The sequence below is a fragment of the Pan paniscus genome, chromosome 10, assembly GCF_029289425.2.
Source record: "Pan paniscus chromosome 10, NHGRI_mPanPan1-v2.0_pri, whole genome shotgun sequence".
Lineage (NCBI taxonomy): Eukaryota > Metazoa > Chordata > Mammalia > Primates > Hominidae > Pan > Pan paniscus.
The window spans coordinates 51,831,803-51,853,542 of NC_073259.2; the positions used below are offsets into that span (position 1 = coordinate 51,831,803).

The 21,740-nt window shown below is 39.0% G+C and overlaps 2 protein-coding genes across 22 annotated transcripts in view; one reads left to right on the top strand and one right to left on the bottom strand.

The window, feature by feature from the left end:
- Positions 1 to 2,566, bottom strand: part of PPHLN1 (periphilin 1) — a 120,741-nt gene extending 118,175 nt beyond the window's left edge. For 12 of the 19 annotated variants that reach the window (XM_014347191.3, XM_014347190.3, XM_014347189.3 and 9 more), the window contains exon 1: positions 2,428 to 2,503. The gene's annotated coding sequence lies outside the window, so the exon portion shown is untranslated. Of the gene's footprint in view, positions 1 to 2,427 lie in introns of all 19 variants that reach the window. The other 7 variants (XM_003825736.7, XM_014347192.5, XM_003825734.6 and 4 more) reach the window with 4 other exon arrangements.
- Positions 2,567 to 2,594: 28 nt separating this feature from the next.
- On the top strand, positions 2,595 to 15,885 carry ZCRB1 (zinc finger CCHC-type and RNA binding motif containing 1). 3 transcript variants are annotated; one of them, XM_003825737.6, is made up of 8 exons: positions 2,595 to 2,733; positions 4,553 to 4,638; positions 6,207 to 6,235; positions 10,753 to 10,864; positions 11,200 to 11,307; positions 14,665 to 14,777; positions 14,886 to 14,961; positions 15,453 to 15,885. In XM_003825737.6, the coding sequence occupies exons 2-8, from the start codon at positions 4,555 to 4,557 to the stop codon at positions 15,582 to 15,584; spliced, it is 654 nt and encodes a 217-aa protein (XP_003825785.1). In that variant the 5' UTR covers positions 2,595 to 2,733; positions 4,553 to 4,554; the 3' UTR covers positions 15,585 to 15,885. The 3 variants fall into 3 exon arrangements, with proteins under 3 accessions (XP_003825785.1, XP_034791906.1, XP_034791907.1); XM_034936016.1 differs by lacking the exon at positions 2,595 to 2,733 and adding an exon at positions 8,630 to 8,692; XM_034936015.3 differs by lacking the exon at positions 4,553 to 4,638 and having other exon boundaries at positions 2,614 to 2,733.
- The last annotated feature ends 5,855 nt before the right edge of the window (positions 15,886 to 21,740 follow it).

A 21,740-nucleotide genomic window follows, 5' to 3' on the forward strand; every position in this document is an offset into this window, starting at 1 on the left:
TTAAGGATACTTCTTTTATAAGCCCGAATGTACTGCACTAAACTTAGTAGGAGATCCCTGATTGTCCATTATAATTGATCAATTAACTGAAATTACACAAGTAAACAAAAATGCCAGATGTCTGCCTACATATATTTATAAATCTGAATTTTATTTCATATATGGATGGAAGTTAAGGCCTTAACCGGTCAGCCTCCTTCCAGTGTTTTACCCTCCATTTTACCCTAAAAAAGGATAATCAACTGTTAACGCATATTCATAATGTGAAGTTTCCAGGATCAAGAATCCAAGAGGTTTTTTATTAATCATAATAAATCCAAACTTCTATCTTCCATATGCCTCCTTCTATTATATCTAACCTTCTATTCTCTCCAAAAGCATATAATTATGCCTGTTTCCTTACTGTGCCACAAACAGACTAACACATACTACCACGGAGCTGTTTATTTTCCAAACGGGATATCTTTTTCCATTCTCTCATTCAACATCCAACGGTCCATCAAGGCCCAACTCAAAATCTATTATTCTCCACAAAGCCCATTATATAAACCCTACAAGACTTAAAACAGATTCCAAACTAGTGACTGATAGGCCATATGAGACTTGTGTTTGACCCACTTTTTTTTTTTAATAAAATTCTATTCCACTGACAACATTTAAAAACTGGGAGAGGATGCTTTTTTAAAAATGGTATTTCCAACTTTTTTTGAAAAAATTAGATGTTCTGGCAAAACTGGGATCATATTCTCACATAGCCACAATCAGCTGTAGCTGAGTGGCAGGTGACCCCTTCTACGGGTGAAGTATTCATTAACGTTAACTGCCTGATCTCTGAGACCATACCTTTAGCACCTGCAATCATTCAAGAAATAACTGACTGTCTTATGTGCCAAGAACTGTATTAGCTACTGGAGTTACAAAGATAAACGAGACAAACACAGTCCCTCACCGACAGTCTCGCTTAGTAGGGATGGCAAAGAAGCAATTAAGATACATGTGATAAATGCCGTGAGGGAAGTGCAGGGCAGCTAAGAGTACATAGCAAAAATACCTAACTCTATGGAAGTTAGGGTATACCCCTCAAGTAAAGTGACAGCTAAACTCAGATCTTTAATAGAAGTTATCCAGAAAAAGATAGGAGGAAACAGGGAGCTCAAATGTCCCAGAGAGAGAAAAGAGCCTTTGTGAAGATACTGAGGGAAGAAAGTATTCTGAGGAATTGAAATCCGTTCAACACGGCTACAGCCATGCCCAAACTTTAAATGCAGGGTCAGAGAAAGGGCTCAACTGAAATGGCTGGCAGGAAAATCTACGTGTTATCAATAGTTAAGGTTAGGAGATGAAGGAGAATTTCACTAAAGAAGTTGAATATGTAAAATAGTTTAAGCAGGAAATAGAGGTTTCAGAAAGCACAGATGGGGTGTTGAGGGGTTAAATGGGGAAGAAACGAAGAAGCAGTGATAGCCTAAGTCGAAAGAAAGCACAAAGCAGCATGGAAATGAGACTATAGCACATAAGACCACAGAAGCTTACATCTTGGGCGGTAACCAAGGATAACAGAGATGTAAAGCATGGTAAGTTTGGCTGGCCACAAGTATGCCTAGAGAATTAGTGCCAGCGGTCTCCTGTCGGCCACGGAGGCATTCAGGCCTCTCAAAATTCAGCTGCGCCCTGGATGGATTGTACTTCCGTCTCTATAGAAGACATCGGCTTCACTCTGGATTGATTGTGCAGGCTCCAGGAGAGGCTGTGGGTTCCAGGCTGCTGGAACGCAGGCTCCCAGGGAGTGGTTAGAGGCCTGGTCTGCATGTGCTGGTAGGTAGAAGTATAAATTACCTTGCATTACGTTCTGATTTTTCTGTAGGAATGGTGGGCATGTTATGGCCTCTTAGAGAAAAAGCAGTGCGTAGCCATTATAGATTTACAGGAAGAGAAAAGGTGCCAAGAAGTTCAACATTTGTCCATACCCATACTAAAGATGAGTCATTCTGTGAATCCAACTCTCCCCAAGTTGACCTCGTCTCCCCAAATAGACTGAGATCTTCACCAGAAAACAAAACAAAACAAAACATAAAAGGTCTGTTTATTTTGTAGTTCCCAAAGCGCCTAATAGCTGGGTACCGCGAACACCTTCAGTAAAATTACCGACTTCCTGACTCCTCTCGGGTCACTGAAGTTACCTAGCTCAGTCGTCTTCTTGCATATTAAGGCGCTACAGAGACGCGAACCCCTATCTTAGACTCAATACTTCCCTTTATTCCAAACTCCACTGCGTCTCTCCACCCTCAACCGCATGGGCAGAATTGTCGCACAATTCAAAGGCAGGAGAATCCAGGACCCGACACAGAAAACTCCCGCCCACTCCCCCTCGTTTAGCAGCCCGCACACGCTCTGCATCCATCTCTGGGAAAGGTAAAAAGCGCTCACCGACTCTGGCCCTCCGGGAGACCCCGTAAATGCAGCCGTCCGCTCGCCGCCGTTATCCCAGGTAAGTACTTCCGGCGCGCGCAATGACGTTAGCGAAGCGCTCGCCTCTGGGCCCGCCTTCGGGGCCCGGATCTCAAACAGCCGGGAAGAAGCACCGTGGCTGCTGCTATCTGCTCTCCGCGCCTGACTCCTCCCAGGACTCGTGATGCCAAGGCCGCTGCGAGCGGCTACGAAGAGTCGGGGTTGAGCCCCAGCTGAGCCGAGGGCTCGCACTCTTCTGGTTTCCCAGGCCCAACCCACCTGAAGGTAAACGCCTCCTCAGCTGCGGCCTTCTCTCCTGCGGGGCTCCCTCCCCAGACTCGGCTGCCAAAACGCTCTGCCCCTCTCTCCCGCCACCCTTTTTATTCCTGGACCTTAACCTCTGCCTGCCTTCGCGGCTCTTAGCAGAACGTGTAACGCATAGTTTCAAATGAGAAACTTAAAAAGCGACGTATCTATGTTGAGTTCCTGAAGTTTTCTAAATAATTCCCCCATAACACCAAACGTGAGGCAGTTTTCTCATTCCTTCACGAATTGGCATGCCATAGAGTCAGTATTTTTCCATTTGTTATGGTTGATCTTCCCATCTCAAATACACACCGCACGCTCTTTTTAAATCAGAAATTTGAATTTGGTTGAGCCTGATATTTTCACGGTAATTTGCTGACTTTGTAAGATAAAATGTGAAAATTACTGATTACATTTGTAAACTTTATATACATATACACACATACCTACAGGTCTGTCTCTTCGAGGCACCAAGCCTATTTATATAATGTATCATTTCATAATTTGGCAATAAGCAAAATTAGCGTTTCGAAAGAAGTTTATATTGTCGATACATAAAGCTTAAATTTACTCCTTAACATCATACTAAAAGGGGAAAAGAAAATTTTCCTCTTAACACACCACTCCAGAGAAAAAAAATATTAAGACAAGCAAAAAAGGTACCCAGCCATAGTACAGGCATGCACAGCATAACAACTTTTTGATTAACAACAAACCACATATACCACAGTGGTCTCCTAAGAGTGTAATACATTGTACCATATTTTTAGTGTACGTTTTCTGTGTTTAGCTATGTAAATATTTACCATTGTGTTTCAACTGTCTACATTATTCACTACATTAACATGCTATACAGGTTGTAGCCTAGGAGCAATAGGCTAGACCATCTAGGTTTGTCTCGGTACACCCTGTGATGTCTGCACTGTGAAATCACGTAACACTCAGAACATACCTCCTTCATTAAGCATAGCATGACTGTGTATTAGCAAAAATCAGTGGCTAAGGTTCTGTCTGAGTCCCCATGCTCTTTCTGACCTGGGTAAGCAAGGTGCAGGTATTGTACATATACAGTACATATTCATTAGAGCATTTTTTTTGCTCATAGTCTGAGTGGAAGTTAGGAGTAGCCTCAGGGTTTTTCCTTCATCTATTTAAAACCCGTCTCCCTACCCATACAATCTGGCACTGAAAGTGTTGGTATAAAGAATACTTGAAAGAAGAAGAACCAAAAAAGAATTTTTTTTAAGTGGTGACTGGGAAAAAGGAATTCCTTAATTCAGCCTGCTGGAGTCATTGTTCCTAACTTCCTAAAATGTAAGGAAGGTGTACACATCTGGCATAATTAAATTGGTGATTGTTAATACTTTATTGGTTTTTGTTTTTTGTTTTTTTCCAAATAATACCCAGACTGGTCTGATGTATTGGTTTTATTTGGAATTAATAATACTTGGTTTAGGCCAGGTGTGGTGATTCATGCCTGTAATCCCAGCACTTTGGGAGGCTGAGGCAGGTGGATCATTTGAGGTCAGGAGTTCAAGACCAGCCTGACCAACATGGTGAAACACTGTCTCTACTAAAAATACAAAATTAGCCAGGCATGGTAGTGGATGCCTATAATCCCAGCTACTCGGGAGGCTGAGGCAGGATAATTGCTTGAACCTGGGAAGCAGAGGTTGCAGTGAGCCGAGATCGCGCCATTGCACCCCAGCCTGGGCAACAAGAGGGAAACTCCGTCTCAAACAAAAAAAAAAGAATCCTGGTTTAGACTGATTGCTGATAAGTTTATTTTCACTTTTAGAAATGAGTGGTGGATTGGCTCCAAGTAAGAGCACAGTGTATGTATCCAACTTGCCTTTTTCCCTGACAAACAATGACTTGTACCGGGTAAGTAAATCTTATCGAGTGACTGCTATTTGAGATACAGATAACCTTAAGCAAATAGTTCTCCCTGGCAAATTCTTTTTTCCTTTTTTTTTTTCTTTTTTTGAGACAGTCTAATTCTGTTACTAAGGCGCGAGGCTGTAGTGCAGTGGCACTATCATGGCTCACTGCAGCCTCCCTGCCCCCTCAGGTGATCCTCCCACCTCATCCTCCCAAGTAGCTGGGAATACAGGTGTGTGCCACCATGCCTCTACAAGCTACCTGGGAGACTGAGGTTGGAAGATTGCTTGAGCCTAGGAGGTCGAGGCGACAGTGAGCCAAGGTCACACCACTGCACTCCAGCCTGGGTGACAGAATGAGACCCTGTCTCAAAAAAAAAAAAAAAAAAAATAGAAGCTATATTTATTGAACATTTAAGTCAAATTATGTGTTAGATACTAAGGAGATGCCAAGATGTTAGGTGCTAAGGAGAAAAAATAACGCAGGAAAGGTGGGCTATTGAATGTTAAGTTGGGAATGGAAGTGAAATTTTACAAAGGGCGGTCAGAAATGCCATTATTGAGAAGGTGACTTTTGAATAAAGACCTGAAACGAGTAAGAGGCACCTGTGCAAATTCTAGAGGACAAACATTTCAGAAAAAGAGGGGTAATCTTAGGTAAGCCCACTCGAGGTGCCTTATAGGACCTATTTGCATCATGGTAAGGACTCTGGCTTTCACTCTGCATGAAACAAGAAGCCATTAGTAAGTATTATATAGAAGACTGTACTGGCCTTCAGAACCCAGTGTTGCTAACACTGCTATCCAGTTATTTTACATTCCAGCATTATACAGCTTAATCATAGAATGAAAAAATTCGTTATTATTGGTTGCATATACTAACACATTCTAAAAGACTTTTTATATAATAGGAACTCTTAGTATATGGGTAATGAGCTGGAACTGTAGAAATAAATGAGATTGCATAGGATAAAGTAAAAGTAACAGAAGAGAGAGCCAAGTATAAAGTTCCACCAACATGTTAATGGTGGGCAGAGGAAGAAGACTGATAGAAATGGATTTTTCATTATAAAAGCTTATTCTTTGAGGTTTTGTTTTGTTTTTTAAATAAAGCAGTCTAAGGATCTGCCTTCTCAAACAGGGATTGCTTAATAGGAATAACAAGGTAGTGGTGAGGGTAGAATTGGAAAAGTGCTGCTCCATAACATTGACATTTGAAGCACAGGTGTAGCTGGCACTATGATGGAGTTGATAGTTGCCATGGGTATACCTCAGGAACACAGCAGCTGTCCAGTATGTATGCCTTAGATCTACCACATGTGTAGAGTGAGTTTTTTTCTCTGTATTTACTCCATTGTCAAATTTAGAAACAGACAGATACATGTGACTCCAACAACAGTAAGTATATTATTCTAGTAACCAAAAAAAACTTTTTCCTAGGGCCTGTCTTATAGACTGAAGGCTGAAATTATTCATAAACTGTAACAAAGAATTTGGTCAATGTCTGCAACCTAAAAATTTGATGTTTTATGATTTTAAAATAAATTGTAAATATTTGGTCTTTTGTTTCAGATATTTTCCAAGTATGGCAAAGTTGTAAAGTAAGTATTCATATTAAATTTTGTAACTTCATTTAAAAGTTTATCTGAATTTGCTTCTACATATTTTTAATGACAGATTTTTAAAAATAAAACATGCTTGATATAATAAAGAAAATACTATTAACATTTTTATGAAAATTTAGTTGGTTTTCCATGTACATAAACATGTAGACAATTTTTCTTAAAGACTATTACATACATACAATTTTCTTTTCTTTTTTAATTTGACATACCATAAATGTCTTTCCATGTGCTATAAAGATACATCCTCATAGCTAATGGTAAACAAATATTTTGGTTACTAGGAAGTGTGTTATCAAGTATACTATAAGTAACCTACTTTCAAATAAATAGCTGGTTTTTTGTTTTTTGTTTTCATATAAATAGTGTAAAAACAAATATTTCAGTGCATCTGACTTGCAGGATGCTGTGAGTCTGATAAATAGAAAACATATTATCTTCCTTCAGAGATAGCTTGGAGATCATTGGAAAGACTAGAAACGTGCAAAAATGGTAATGGATGATAACAGGGCTGAGGGTTAGGAACAATAAAAAGAACTTGAACTTCTCGTATTTCACTGTTTTAAATCAAGCAACTATATTATGGGGCAAAAAAGTAACAGGATACTGTCATCCTAACTTTCTTGTAACCAATATAGATTCTGATATAAATTTAAAATCCCAAGAATTTTGAGCATATTTATCTTGGCTAATTTCTTCTAGTGTTCCATAAATGGATATTAAACGGTTGAAGCTCGTTTGCATCTTGAAATTACTAACTTCTTTTACAGTTACTTTGCTATTAAAAAAGCATTATCAAAAATGCTTCTGTGTAAATTTTTGGGTGTTCAGATTTTAAAAAGTCATCGTCATCAGTCCAAACACTGGTAATGATGATGGTATGTAATACTTAAATGAGCACATGTATATGCCAGGCATTGTTCTAATCTCTTTATGTGTATTATTTAATTCTCACAACTACCCTTTAAGGTAGGTACTATTATCATCTCAGTATTATACATGATGAAACTGAAGCACACAGTAAACCTAAGGTCATCTTGCTAGCTAGTGGTGGAGAAAATATTTGAATCCAACGGTGAGATTTCAGAGCCCACTCCCTTTTGCCTTTTTTCTTTTTCCACTTTGTCAGAATCTCTGAATGGATCTCCATATAAATATATAGTCCTAAACCGTGAAACTGCAATGGAGTTAAAGACACAAGAGTTATAAGCACCTAGAAACAGGGAAGACTATCTAGTCTAGAGAGCCAGGGAAGGCTTACCTAGGTCAGTATTTTTTGAGTGGAAACCTAAAGGATGAGTAAGAGTTAAGTAGGCAAAAATAAGGGAGGAATATTTCAGGTAGAGGGAATAGCTTGTGCAAAGGCCCTGTGGCAAGAGAAAATAAAGTGAGATCAAGAAATAGAAAGAAGGCCAATGTGACTGGAGATGAGTGAGTAAGGGGGAGAAAGCACAAGATGGCTCCAGAGATGGAAGCAGGTTCCTCATCTTACTTCTTGGTCAGGTTACCAAGGTATTTGGTTTTCATTCTAAGAATATCAGGAATCATTTAAGAATTTTAAGTGAGGGGTGACATGATTTAAATTTTTTAAAGTTTATTCTGGCTTAATGTAGAAATTAGATTGGAGGGGAACAAAAGCAAATGCAGCTGGGTGCAGTGGCACACACCTGTAATCCCAGCACTTTGGGAAGCCGATGTGGGAGGATCACTTGAAAGGTCATGAGTTCAAGACCAGCCTGGCCAACATGGCGAAACCCCATCTCTACAAAAAATACAAAAAGTAGCCGGCCCTGGTGGTATACACCTGTAATCCCAGCTGCTTGGGAGGCGAGGCATGAGAATTACTTGAACCCAGGAGGCGGATGGAGGTGGAGGTTGCAGTGAACCAAGATCACACCACTGCACTGCAGCCTGGACAGAGCAAGACCCCATCGCAAAAAAAAGAAAAAAGCAAATGCAGTGAGACCAGTCTGAATCTAAAACTGTAGCCCAGGGGAGAAATGTGTACTAAAATAGTACAGGTGGAGATATAGAGACTGGTCAGATTTGAGAGGTGGTCAGATTTCAGAGATCATTATGAAATAAAGTGGGTAATATTTAGTGATGTATATAGGAAGCAAAGTGGGTACTATTTAGTGATATGCTTACTTTGCGTATAAGGACTTTGTGAACAAGAAGGAGGTGTTATGGATGACATTCAGGTTTCCCAAAATAGTGTATGCTTCATATTATGTGCTTAAATAAGTACATCATATACCTTGTATTAGGAAATGGTGCTATTATCTACCTCTTGTCCCTTGCCAGAAACATGGGAGTCACAGTAGATTTGTCTTTTTAAATCTCTGATGTAATTTTTTTTTTCTGTTACCACAGAAGGTATCTCTATCAAAGTATTGTATGATAGTTGGTTTGTTGGTCTGTCTCCACCACTAAACTGTAAGCTTTCTCCTGAGGGTAAAAACTACTGTTAGTGCTTAGCACATGGGCTTGAGGCTAACAGAGTGACTGAATGACCGAATGAATGAACACACACAATGTACTCTTTTAGAAACTACTTTTCCCATTTTTTTGGTCTGTCTTTCCCATTGAATATAAAGGTATATCTATCAATCAACATATTGAGCTGGGCACATATGGATTACAGAGACAGCCTTAAAGGAGTTTACATTAAAATAGATGAGATGAGGCATTGTTTATGAATAACACAATTCAGCAGAGACTAGCATAACAGAGGAGAAATTATATCCAGTTGAAGCTATTAGAAACTGACACATTGACCTGAATCCCGAAAGAATGAGGAAAATTTTAATGAGCAGTGATTCAGAGGTGGAAGAAGATAGAAGCTGTATGAACAAAGGCACAAATTTGGGGAAATACAGGCCATGCTACTGGAGCATTGAGTGGTTTCTTTTGGGTAGACTTCATAGTGTGTGCGTGGGAAGGAGCAGTGAAAGATGAAGGAGATGGGAGCCAAATCATCAAGGATACTGACAGTGGGACAAAGAATAGGCAACTTACAGAACCAAAGATTTTTGAACAAAGGAATGGTGTGATTTTATTTATTCCTTAAGTAGAAGACTACTTAAGGATATGAGAAAATTATAAGAGAAAAAATTACCATAAAGGAACCAATAAGAATAGACTGTTAAAACAGTAATGCCCCTATGGACAAGAAAAAAGCAGTGGAATTGGAAAAGAGGCAACAGATGAGAGATCATTAATTGAGGATGATGTAGAAAGCCAATACTTCTTTTGAAATACTACTTTAAAAAAAAAAGATTGATAACTTTCACAAACATTACGAAAAATTCCAAAACATAAAGCAACTACCTTATTCAATATTTCTGTCAAATTGGTGATTTTTCCAACTCCAGCATTCCCTCTACATTCACCAGTCATCCCTTGGCATTCTGTTGTAAGCAAGAGCCTTCCCTCCCATCTCCTCCACTTATTTATTGGTCTTTTATCAGTAAGAATTATAAATTCCTACCTTCTCTGTGGCTTATAATTTATTACTGTAATGAATTATTTTGATGCTCAAATTGTCCTTGATTTGGCTAGTGGGAGCTCCTTCCAGCTGGCTGCTGTATTCTTGGCCCCATCATTCATTCATTCATTCCTCCCTCCGTCTGTCTCTCTCTCACTCGCTCACGCACTCTTGCACTGTCTTACTTTCTGGCATAAGATGTTCCAAGCTCCTCTTGTACCTGCCCTGCTGTAGCCTTGGAATCCGCTATTTCTCCAAAGAGCCCTGTTGAACATTGTTTTTAAACTATGTTAAATGACATACGGTGGGCAAGGGCCTCCATGACTAGGGATGTGGATGGGGCAGGAGAAAGAGCAGGCTCTGTGCTCTCATAACTCTCCTTGTCACTCAGGTACACCCTGGTGGGTGGTATGGCTAAAAACCACAGAACTGGAGATTCTTTTTCCCTAAAGATCGGGGTCTCATTATGTTGCCCAGGCTGTTCTCAAACTCCCATGCTCAAGCATCCTCCTGCCTCTGCCTCCCAAGTAGCTGGAACTACAGGTGCACACCACCACAACCAGCTCTGGAGGTTTTTTTCCTTATTTTTCTGAAGATTCTTTAAAAGAATATTAAGAATATACTTTGATTCTAACACTTAGAAAAATAAATCATTTTACTTTTTGTGTAAAGTATACCTTTATTTTGTTTTGTTTTGCAAGGTGAGGGAGTTAGCATGGAAGAGGGATTGTGGTTACGCTTTAAGATTTCATTGTCTCTGTAATTTCTTTACTTCACCCTTCAATCTCTGATTAACTCCTAATCATAGCTGTGCTCACTTCTGTTAAATCAGTATCACCCTTTCTCATTTCCATTCTTGATATCCCTTGACTTTGAAGAGATAGCTGATTTTTCAAATGTATTAATTTATCTTATAAATTTTTAGCCCTTTTTAAAATGAATTTTTCAAGTATTAATATCTGTTTTATTTATTGCTGCCTCATTTTTAACTCTTTGTTTATGCTTTAAGGGTTACCATAATGAAAGATAAAGATACCAGGAAGAGTAAAGGGGTTGCATTTATTTTATTTTTGGATAAAGACTCTGCACAAAACTGTACCAGGGCAATAAACAACAAACAGGTAAGCTATTCATCTCCATCAAGGTTTTTAGCCCCAAAGCCTTTATGCTCATCCAGGCCAAAAATGTGGGGATATAGTGGATCATCAGGTCTAGCAGATATCAGTAGATTCTTAAGATATCTAACTTAAAGAAAAGAGGTCAAACTACTGGGTTCTCAAAACATTGGTGGAATCTCAGGAATAAGAATACTACAGAATAGAATTTATCACACCTAAGTGCCAATTGCTAAAAAATCCAAAATAAACTGGAATTGAAGATTTGAGAAAATTGATTAAATAATTAATTTTAGGTTTCAGTGAAATACATTCTACATTTACATTTTTCTCTTGTTTAGTTATTTGGTAGAGTGATAAAAGCAAGCATTGCTATTGACAATGGAAGAGCAGCTGAGTTCATCCGAAGGCGAAACTACTTTGATAAATCTAAGTGTTATGAATGTGGGGTAAGTAAACCTAAAACTTAATGGAACTTTCCATAGTTTAAGATACTTTTCACATCAGTCTTTTATTTTTGCTCACCAAAACTTCTGACTGGCTAAACCAGATTATGAAAATGCTTTATTTTTTAATATTTATTTTTTTGAGATAGGGTTTTCCTCTGTCACCCAGTGCAGTGATGCAGTCACAACTCACTGCAGCCTCTACCTCCCGGGCCCAACTGATCCTCCCACCACAGTGTCTGAGTAGCTGGGACCACAGGCATGCACCATCACACCCTGGTTAATTTTTAAATTTTTTTGTAGAGGCAGGGTCTTCCTATGTTGCCCAGGCCAATCTCAAACTCCTGGGCTCAAGCAGTCCTCCCACCTCAGCCTCCCAAAGTGCTAGAGTTACAGGTGTTAGCCATGGTGCCTGGCCTAGTTGTTAGGGTCTCTAAACTCATCAAAGTAAATTCAATTGAAATGCAATGTGTAAAGATAACCTGAGTTGGGTAATACAAAGTGGTATTTTCTCTAGTTCCTAAATCTTTGAAAATCACTAGTTTTAAAAGTGTTAGACTGATTACTTATGTCACTGTCTTGCAAGATTTTCGTAACTCATAAATTTTTGTTAATAGGATATTGCCTGTTTCTTTAACAGTTTTTAAGTTACAGTTCAATAGCAACATTATCATGTGACTTTATCCTCTATGGGATATTGTGTTTTGAAGTTTTTTATTTTTTCCTATTAGTATTGCTAGTGTTTTGTAACTGAACTATCCCCACATTTTCTTCTTTGGTTCTCTTCATGATCTGTCATTATCCATTTAAAGTTTTGGTGATGAAGAGAGAGAGACAGCCATAGAATAATTTTGTATAAGGTCTGTATTGGTACCAAGAGAATTTTAGTCTGGTTGTCACAGGTGTAAGTTTGTAAAATGACCATAAAAATACTTAAGAAACAGGCCGGGCACAGTGGCTCACGCCTGTAATCCTAGCATTTTGGGATGCTGAGGTGGACGGATCACTTGAGGTCTGGAGTTCAAAAGCAGACTGACCAACATAGTGAAACTGAGTTTCTACTAAAAATACAAAAAAAAAAATTAGCCAGGCATGGTGGCAGGTGCCTGTAATCCCAGCTACTTGGAAGGCTGAGGCAGGAGACTCGCTTGAACCCAGGAGGTGGAGGTTGCAGTGAGCCGAGATTACTCCACTGCACTCCAGCCTGGGCAACAGAGGGAGACTCTGTCTCAAAAATAAAAATAAACATAAAATAAAATACTTAAAAAACAGAGTCCAGAGGTAGTAATGGGGAACTGGGGAGAGAATCACTGAAAGATACCGTCCTGGCTACAAAATCACATGGAAGATGCAAGGAAATGGCTTGAGGTCCTCTACCCCACTGTCACTCCCCCTACCCCCGACAAAAAAGATAACTAAATAAACAGACTGATGGATGGATGAATAGAAAGAGTGAGCAAGCAGTTGCTTGGATACATACTGATTCTGTCAGTTCCTATGATTCTAAAACCTCTTAAGTAAACACTTTAGAAACTTTTCCAAAGTTTTGAGTTTTGTAAAAGAAAGAAAGGGAGGGAGGGAAGGTAGTTATATTCAGATTAGTATATATCTTCATATTCACAGTAAATATTAAATTATCTGAGAAATCCTAGATGAATCTGTTAATCGGTTCCTTTTGGTTTATGGATCCATAGAGTTGTTATATTTTTTACATTTTTGTATTTAATTTCCCTCCCTCCAAAAAAAACTTTTTTATATTGACCTAGCCTGGTTTTTCTCAAGTTATTTCATTAAATCCTTTTTTAGTATGGGATATGTTAATTTTTTTTTTGCTATAATATTATTCCAAAACAGTTTCAGATATATGTCTCTATTTTCTCAGCAGCTCATTAACAGTAAGTAACCTCTTTAAGTTGGGCTATGTCCTAGGTATACAAAGTTACAGTCTGTCTGCTCTGTCAAATATACTGGAAAAGCATGATTATTGTTCCCTTCTATTGTTCTAACCTTGGCTCAGTCCCCACACCCTACCCTGACATAACCTCTTAAATGGAATTGTAGTGAGCTGATGTCCAGATTATAGTTGAGCTCTTATGTTTTACAAATCAATGTTCTAGCTAAGTAGGAATAATAGCCTAGTCCAGCATTGTCAAATGAGAATATAATGCAAGCCACGTATGTTACTAAGTCTTCAGAAATCCAATGTGTATTTTACCTTTACAGTACGTATCAATTCAGACAAGTTCTCAGTAGCCACATTGGCTGGCTAGTGACTACTGTAATTGGATAGTGCAAGTGTAGTCAGGATATAAAAGGGAAAAAACGGAAGTAATTCATAGGAAAAGTGAGGAAGAAATTTTCCATTTGTTTTTTGGTTTTTTGTTTGTTTTTTGAGACAGGGTCTTGCTCTGTTGCCTAGGCTGGAGTGCGGTGGCACAATCTCAGCTCACTGCAGTCTCTGCCTCCCGCGTTCGATCAATTCTTGTGCCTCAGTCTCCTGAGTAGCTGGGATTACAGGCATGTGCCACCAAGCCCAGCTAATTTTTGTATATTTAGTAGAGACAGGGTTTCGCCATGTTGGCCAGGCTGGTCTTGAACTCACTTCCTAAGGTGACCCACCTGCCTCAGCCTGCCCAGCCCAACAGAGTATTAAGCAACATCTTGGAAATTAACAGGAATAGTTTTATCCTTGTTTTATCAATAACTTAAGATGTTTACATTAGGGTAAATGATCCATTTAAATTTTAATTTTTTTTTTTTTTTTTTTTTTTTTTTTGAGATGGAGTTTTGCTCTTGTCACCCAGGCTGGAGTGCAACGGCATGATCTCAGCTCACTGCAACCTCCACCTCCTGGGTTTAAGCAATTCTCCTACCTCAGCCTCCTGAGTAGCTGGGACTACAGGTGTGTGCCACTTATGCCCAACTAATTTTTTTTTTTTTTTTTTTTTTAGTAGAGACGGGATTTCACCATTTTGGCTAGTCTGGTCTCAAACTCCAGACCTCAGGTGATCCACCCACCTCGGCTTCCCAAAGTGCTAGGATTACAGGCGTGAGCCACCGCGCCCGACCAAACTGTTTTATATCTTGAATTTTGAGATTTAAATGTTTGAAAGAAGACTACTACTTCTACTCTTAGTAAAACTACTAAATAGTCCTAAATGTTAAAATAACTGAGAGTTATAATATCACCTTCTAAATATTAAAGTACTGGGTTTTATCATTAATGTCTTCTGTATAGTCCCAGTATGGGAATATTCCTTTTTAAATTTGAAAACTTTTTAGTAATAAGGTACCAGGCAAGTTTTTATAAATAACATCAAATATGGTATTTTTCCTTTCCTTTTTAATGGGAAACAAAAGGAAAGTGGACACTTAAGTTATGCCTGTCCGAAAAATATGCTCGGAGAACGTGAGCCTCCAAAGAAGAAAGAAAAAAAGAAAAAAAAGAAAGCTCCTGAACCAGAAGAAGAAATGTATGTATATTATTCTTACTAAATACATCATCATGTTGCTTTTGTCTTTTGGTTGGTTGCTTTTGATTATTGGTTGGTTACATTCCAATTTGTTTTTCTTTATTTAAGTGAAGAAGTAGAAGAAAGTGAAGATGAAGGGGAGGATCCTGCTCTTGACAGCCTCAGTCAGGCCATAGCATTCCAGGTATTAAATTGTTCTTTTAAAAGGCATCATACAATAGTTGACTTGGTTTATAGTCCTTGCTTACTTCATTGATCACCTCATGGCAACCTCTCTTTTTCCCCCTAACCTCCTAAGCCTTAGGAGACAAGCTGTTTCTCTGAGGTACTTAGCCAGTGTGAATGAAAAGTTCCCATTGGTTCTTCCTAGATTTTAAGGGCCCCACAACACTTACTATCTTAATCTTTTTTCATTAAAGAAATGAGCAGAACTATTTGCTCAAAGTGAACATAGCCCAACAGAAAAGATTTTTTTAAGAAATTGCCTAGGATAATTTTGTGTAAGATTTTGAGACGAGACAGAACTCAGGGGAAGGGAGCAGATCTTATTGTCTGCATGGACTGGGAGGGTGGGAAGTAATGGCATTTGTGGTATGTTTTTGCCATGTTTTGAATTAATGAACCATAAATAATATTAAACAGGTTATTGGTTTTGTTTTGTTTTTTGAATCACAGCAAGCCAAAATTGAAGAAGAACAAAAAAAATGGAAACCCAGTTCAGGAGTCCCCTCAACATCAGATGATTCAAGACGCCCAAGGATAAAGAAAAGCACATATTTCAGTGATGAGGAAGAACTTAGTGATTAAAATCTTGCCCCAGCACAGTAATAAAAATCAAGATTTGTTAGTAACAATCTTAAAGAGCTAATTTTAATAAAAATAAGAAAAATTAATACTATCATGTTAATACTATTATTGTCATCCCAAGAAAAAAGATATTTTAAAAATTTATTTGAAAAGTTCATTATAAGGGCTTTATTCATGCCTGATTTGTTTACATGAGGACTTCTGAAATTAATCCTTAAAACAAACTTCCTGAAGACTGAAAAGTTGAATGATTTATTGTTACTTATATTAATAAACTTTTCAAGAGAATTTTGTCTTTAAATATGGGTGTTTTGTCATCATATTTCTTGTAGCTTTATCCCAATCTGGATAAATTGTAAATACCTATAAAATAAGTTATAAATACCTATAAAATATAAAGTAACATAGCTCTAAAAGGCTTAAAATCAAACACAGGTATTATTTGTCTGCCCTACCCATAGCACCAAATTCCATTCCCTAGAAGAAACTACTTACATGTGCACACATGTAGCTAAATAAAGTACATATATTTCAGTCACTTAATAAAAGAATAAAGGAGAATTATTCAATCTCTTATACTTCTCCTACCTTCCTCAATCTTCCCAATGTGGCTGTATTAAAAATTTGGGGGAATCCATATATATCTTTTTTAATAACCAAGTAAATACTTTTCATTTCTGAGCCAAGGAGTATGCTATGATTACGTTTTTTCCTAGAGTTAATAATTGTCTATTTTTTTCCATGTATTGTCTTTGTATTTATGACTAAATCTTCCCATTCTGTCTGCAGGTGGGTATATGGTAATGGGATTAGAGAGCCTTTAATTTTCTACTTTGTATATTTCTATATTGTTTAACTTTGTAAGAATGCCCATTACTTTTTTAACTAGTAAAAGCAATAGAAATAAGTTAACACTATCATAGTAATATTATTATTGTCATCCCAAGAAAAAATATATTAAAAAGATATTTGAAATTTCATTATAAAATCTTTATTTGTGTTTCCACTTTGAAAACTACAAAGTGTTAACCACCCACCAGCAAAGAATCTTCCAGATTGCAACAAGACAATGATTGAATGCAGTACTCAACCATCTGTTTGGCCGTTAGTCAAATACCACAACAGTTTTGGTTGTTTTTTTTTTTAATTTTTATTCATTTATTTATTTTTGAAACGAAGTCTCACTCTGTCATCCAGGCTGGAGTACAGTGGTGCGATCTCAGCTCACTGCAACCTCCACCTCCCTGGTTCAGACCATTTTCCTGCCTCAGCCTCCTAAGTAGCTGGGATTACAGGCACGTGCCACCACACCCAGCTAATTTTTGTATTTTTTTAGTAGAGTTGGGGGTTTCACCATGTTGGTCAGGCTAGTCTCAAACTCCTGACCTCATGATCCACCCGCCTCGGCCTCCCAAAGTGCTGGGATTATAGGCATGAGCCACTGTGCCCGGCCTACCATTTTAAAGCAAATAATTGGGAAAAGATTTGCCACAAATATATAAAAGTTTCTATGAATACCTGAAAACAGACTCTAATAGGAAATAAATTAGTGACAAATAGAATATTTAGAAGATAAAATAGGCCAGGTGTAGTGGCTCATACCTGTAATCCCAACACGTTGGGAGGCCAAGACAGGAGGAGTGTTCGAGGCCAGGAGTTTGAGCCCAGCCTGGGGAACATAAGGAGACTGTCTTTACAAAAAATAACATTAGCCACTCACACCTGTTGTCCTAGCTACTTGGGAGGCTGAGGCGGGACAGCCTGGGAAACAGAATGATCCTGTCTTTAAAAAAAAAGTAAAAAAGTTTATCATTACTTATTAAGGAAATCTATTACAACCAGTGATACATCAATTTTAACCTAATTAGGAAAAAAACACTTCAGTGTTGGTGAGGATGGCATTAAAAGCACTTGTGGTATCGTATACATGCCCTGGATCAATTCTGAAGGGTAATTTAACAATAAATATCAAATGTTAAGTATGTTCTATTTTTTTAACTAGAAATTACATTCTATTTTATCCTAGGGTTCTAATCAGAAATGCAGGTATTTATGTACAAACATATTATTTAAAATTCAAAACAAATAATTGTCGGCCGGGCACGGTGGCTCACACCTGTAATCCCAGCACTTTGGGAGGCCAGGGCAGGTGAATCACTTGAGGCCAGGAGTTCGAGACCAGCCTGGCCAACATGGTGAAACCCCATCTGTACTAAAAATGCAAAAATTAGCAAGCCATGGTGACACATGCCTGTAATTCCAGCTACTCAGGAGACTGAGGCACAAGAATCACTGGAACCAGGGAGGCAGAGGCTGCAGTGAGCCCAGATCGCACCACTGCACTCCAGCCCTGGGTGACAGAGTGAGACTCTGTCTCAAAAAAAGAAAAAAAGAAAAAGAATTGTCAACAGCAAATTAAAGCATGATGCATTCACAATAATAGATTATTAGGAAGCATTAAAATGTTTCAAAGAATTTTTAATTGTATGAGAAAACATTCCAGATACAATGTCACGTGTAAAACACTTGCTATATATGGATACATATCTGCATATGGAAGGGGGAAATGCTCACTGCTAAAGTAGCAGTGCAGAATGGTCAAGAGTATGCTCTTTTTTTGACAGATACACTTAGGTTTCTATGGCCATATTGCCACTTAAAGCTGCTGATCGTAGACGATTTACTTAACCTGAGTTATATGAAAACTAAGAAGGTTAAAGCAACACAGAAGGACAAATATTGTATGATACCACTTACATGAGGCACCTGGAATAGGCAACGTGAAATTCATAGAGACAGAAAATAGAGGCTACCAGGGTCTGAAGGGAGGTAGAAAGGGGGGCTAGGTAGAAAGGGTAGAAACTATGCTAGAAATGCATAGTTTCTGTTTCAGTTGATGAGAAGCTCTGGAAATGGCTAGTGGTGATGGTTGCTCAATACTGTGAGTATACCTAATGGCACTAAGTTGTACACATAAAAATGGGTAAAATGGGCCGGGCACAGTGGCTTATGCCTGTAATCCTAGCAGTTTGGGAGCCTGAGGCGGGCAGACAGCCTGAGCTCAGGAGTTCGAGACCAGCCTGGCCAACAAGGTGAAACCCCATCTCTACTAAAATAGAAAAAAATAGCCGAGTGTGGCAGTGTGTGCCTGTAGTCCCAAATACTCGGGAGGCTGAGGCAGAAGAATTGCTTGAACCCGGGAGATGGAGGTTGCAGTGAGCCAAGATCATGCCACCACACTCCAGCCTGGGCGACAAAGCGAGACTCTGTCTCAAAAGAAAAAGGTAAATTTTATGTGATGTATATTTTATCACACACAAAAAAACATATGCCTCAAGTGACAGGACTGCATAGAAAAAAATGTGCAAACATAACTAAAAATTTTTTGTGAAGTGTAATTAGGCCAACAAGCCCTCCCCACAGCCCACCAAGTCATGCTGAACCATCACACCTGCAAGCCCCTTCCCTGCGATCTATGTCCAGAATAAGATTAAGATAGGTTTCCCACCTCAGGCAAGGGATTGGAGGGGTCCTTCCCCAGGAGAAAATACATACAGCTTGAGATATTAGCCCTAAAGAAAATGTTCAGTAATAAAGACCTCCAAGTTGATATGCCTAAGGCAGTGCTAGTGAAATATGCTCTGCTCAGCTTTTCAGTGCTTCACATTCAAATATGAACAGACACATAAGCATCAACAAACATTTGAGGAAAGCCTCTAATACAACGGAAACCCAAACAAGCATACCACAAAAGAGAGCTTTAAGAACAATTCTGGCTTTGAAAATCTATCTATCCCCTACGGTTTCAGAAAAAGAGACCGAACCTGTAAATTTGGTAGTTTCTTTTTTTTTTGAGATGGAGTCTCACTCTGTCACCAGGCTGGAGTGCAGTGGCACAGTCTTGGCTCACTGCAACCTCTGCCTCCCAGGTTCAAGCGATTCTCCTGCCTCAGCCTCCTAAGTAGCTGTGACTACAGGCACGCACCACCACACCCGGCTAATATTTGTATTTTTAGTAGAGACGGGGTTTCACCACGTTGGCCAGGATGGTCTCGATCTGCTTACCTCATGATCTGCCCGCCTTGGCCTCCCAAAGTGCTGGGATTACAGGCGTGAGCCACAGCGCCAGGCCTTTTTTTTTTTTTTTTTTTTTTTTTTTGACAGAGTTTCACTCTTGTTGCTCAGGCTGCAGTGCAATGGCATGATCTCAGCTCACTGCAACCTCCACCTCCTGGGTTCAAGCGATTCTCCTGCCTCAGCCTCCCACGTAGCTGGGATTACAGGTGTGTGCCATCATGCCTGGCTAATTTTCTATTTTTTTAGTAGAGATGGGGTTTCACCATGTTGGTCAGGCTGGTTTCGAACTCCTGACCTCAACTGATCCACCTGACTCGGCCTCCCAAAGTGCTGGGATTACAGGCATGAGCCACTGCGCCAGGCCAACTTGGTAGTTTCTAATAAGTACTTCTCTAGCAGAGAATGCCCTTCTTGCTGGATATGACTAATGGTTTTTTGGGTTTTTTTTTTTTCCTTCTGCAGTCATTTATTTACTCATTGCTTTTTTGACTAGATGCCTTATTCTGAAATTGTCAATTACAGTTTTCAGATTATCATGAAATTCAATTATGCCCACATATGACATTTATAAATTTTGCATGTTAATTTATTCCTTTGTTTTATATGCTAAAGATGTGTGTTTATACATGCCAGGTGTGGTGGCATGCACCTGTAGTCCCAGCTCCTGGAGAGGCTAAGGTGGGAGGTTCCCTTGAGCCCAGGAATTTAAGTCCAGCTGGGCAACAGAGTAAAACCCTGTCTCTAAAAAACAAATAAAAGTGAATTTAAATAATATTTTTGGCCAGGTGTAGTGGCTCATGCCTGTAATCCCAGCACTTTGGGAGGCCAAGGCAAGAGGATCTCTTGAAGCCAGGAGTTCAAGACCAGCCTAGGCAGCAAAGTGAGACCCTGACTTTATAAAAATAAAAAATAACTGTTTTTAATTTAAAAAATTAAAAACTATGTTTTAAATGCTTAAATATTAAAACCTTGATTACCATACCTAGAAAAGTACTTGAAAGCTTTACATAGAATATGCCATAGATCAGTAACTTAGGTTCAATCATTGATGGAGGGCTGGAAATGTAATTTTTAAAGTGGGGAGAAAACTATTGGATCATATAACTAAGTCATTCAGCTTCAGAAATGGATAAAAGAGACAAAATATAATTAGAAATCTATTTTTCTTTGTCTTACCACCGCTTTCCTCTGTACTTCCTTTATTTCTCAACAAGCTTTCTTCATATAGTGGTAGAGATGACCACCAGTATCTCTAAAGGTAGGAATCCCAACAAAGAAAACCCCTTTCCCAGTGGTCCCAGCAAAAGTTCCAAGAAAGCCCTGATTGGCTAGGTCTCTGTCACAGTCCCCATTCCTGGAAATAAGGAAGAGAGTCAGTCCCACCCCGACTACATAGAGTGAAAGTGTTCCTATGCAACGCGGGATCTATTTTCAGTTTGGAATCAATGTGGAAATTATCCTGTAAAAAGAATCTTAAGCTTAAAACCCTCCTTTCAACATTTCCCAGGGCAGAATACTGAGACGGCTGAGCAGAGCACACAAAGAAAATAAAGATTCAGCCTGGGCGCAGTGGCTCACGCCTGTAATCTCAACACTTTGGGAGACTGAGGCAGGTGGATCACCAGAGGTCAGGAGTTCGAGACCAGCCTGACCAACATAGTGAAACCCTGTCTCTACTAAAAATACAAAATTAGCCGGGTGTGGTGGCGCATGCCTGTAATCCCAGCTACTTGGAAGGCTGAGGCAGGAGAATTGTTTGAACCCAGGAGGCGGAGGCTGCAGTGAGCTGAGATCATGCCACTGCACTCCAGCCTGGGCAACAGAGACTCTGTCTCAAAAAAAAAAAAAAAAAAGAAAGAAAGAAAGAAAAGAAAAGAAAAAGAAAAAAAGGAAAAGAAAGAAAAGAAATATATATGGAAAGAAAGTGAAAACCTCCTTGGAAAGCAGTTTGATCAGCACTATTACTTAAACTAACAATGTGAACAGTGGCAGTCAGACTGAGCCCTCAGTCCAGAGAATGGGAGTAAGCCACTATCAATTGTTTTAAAACACTCCGTCTATAAGATCCAAATTTTAAGA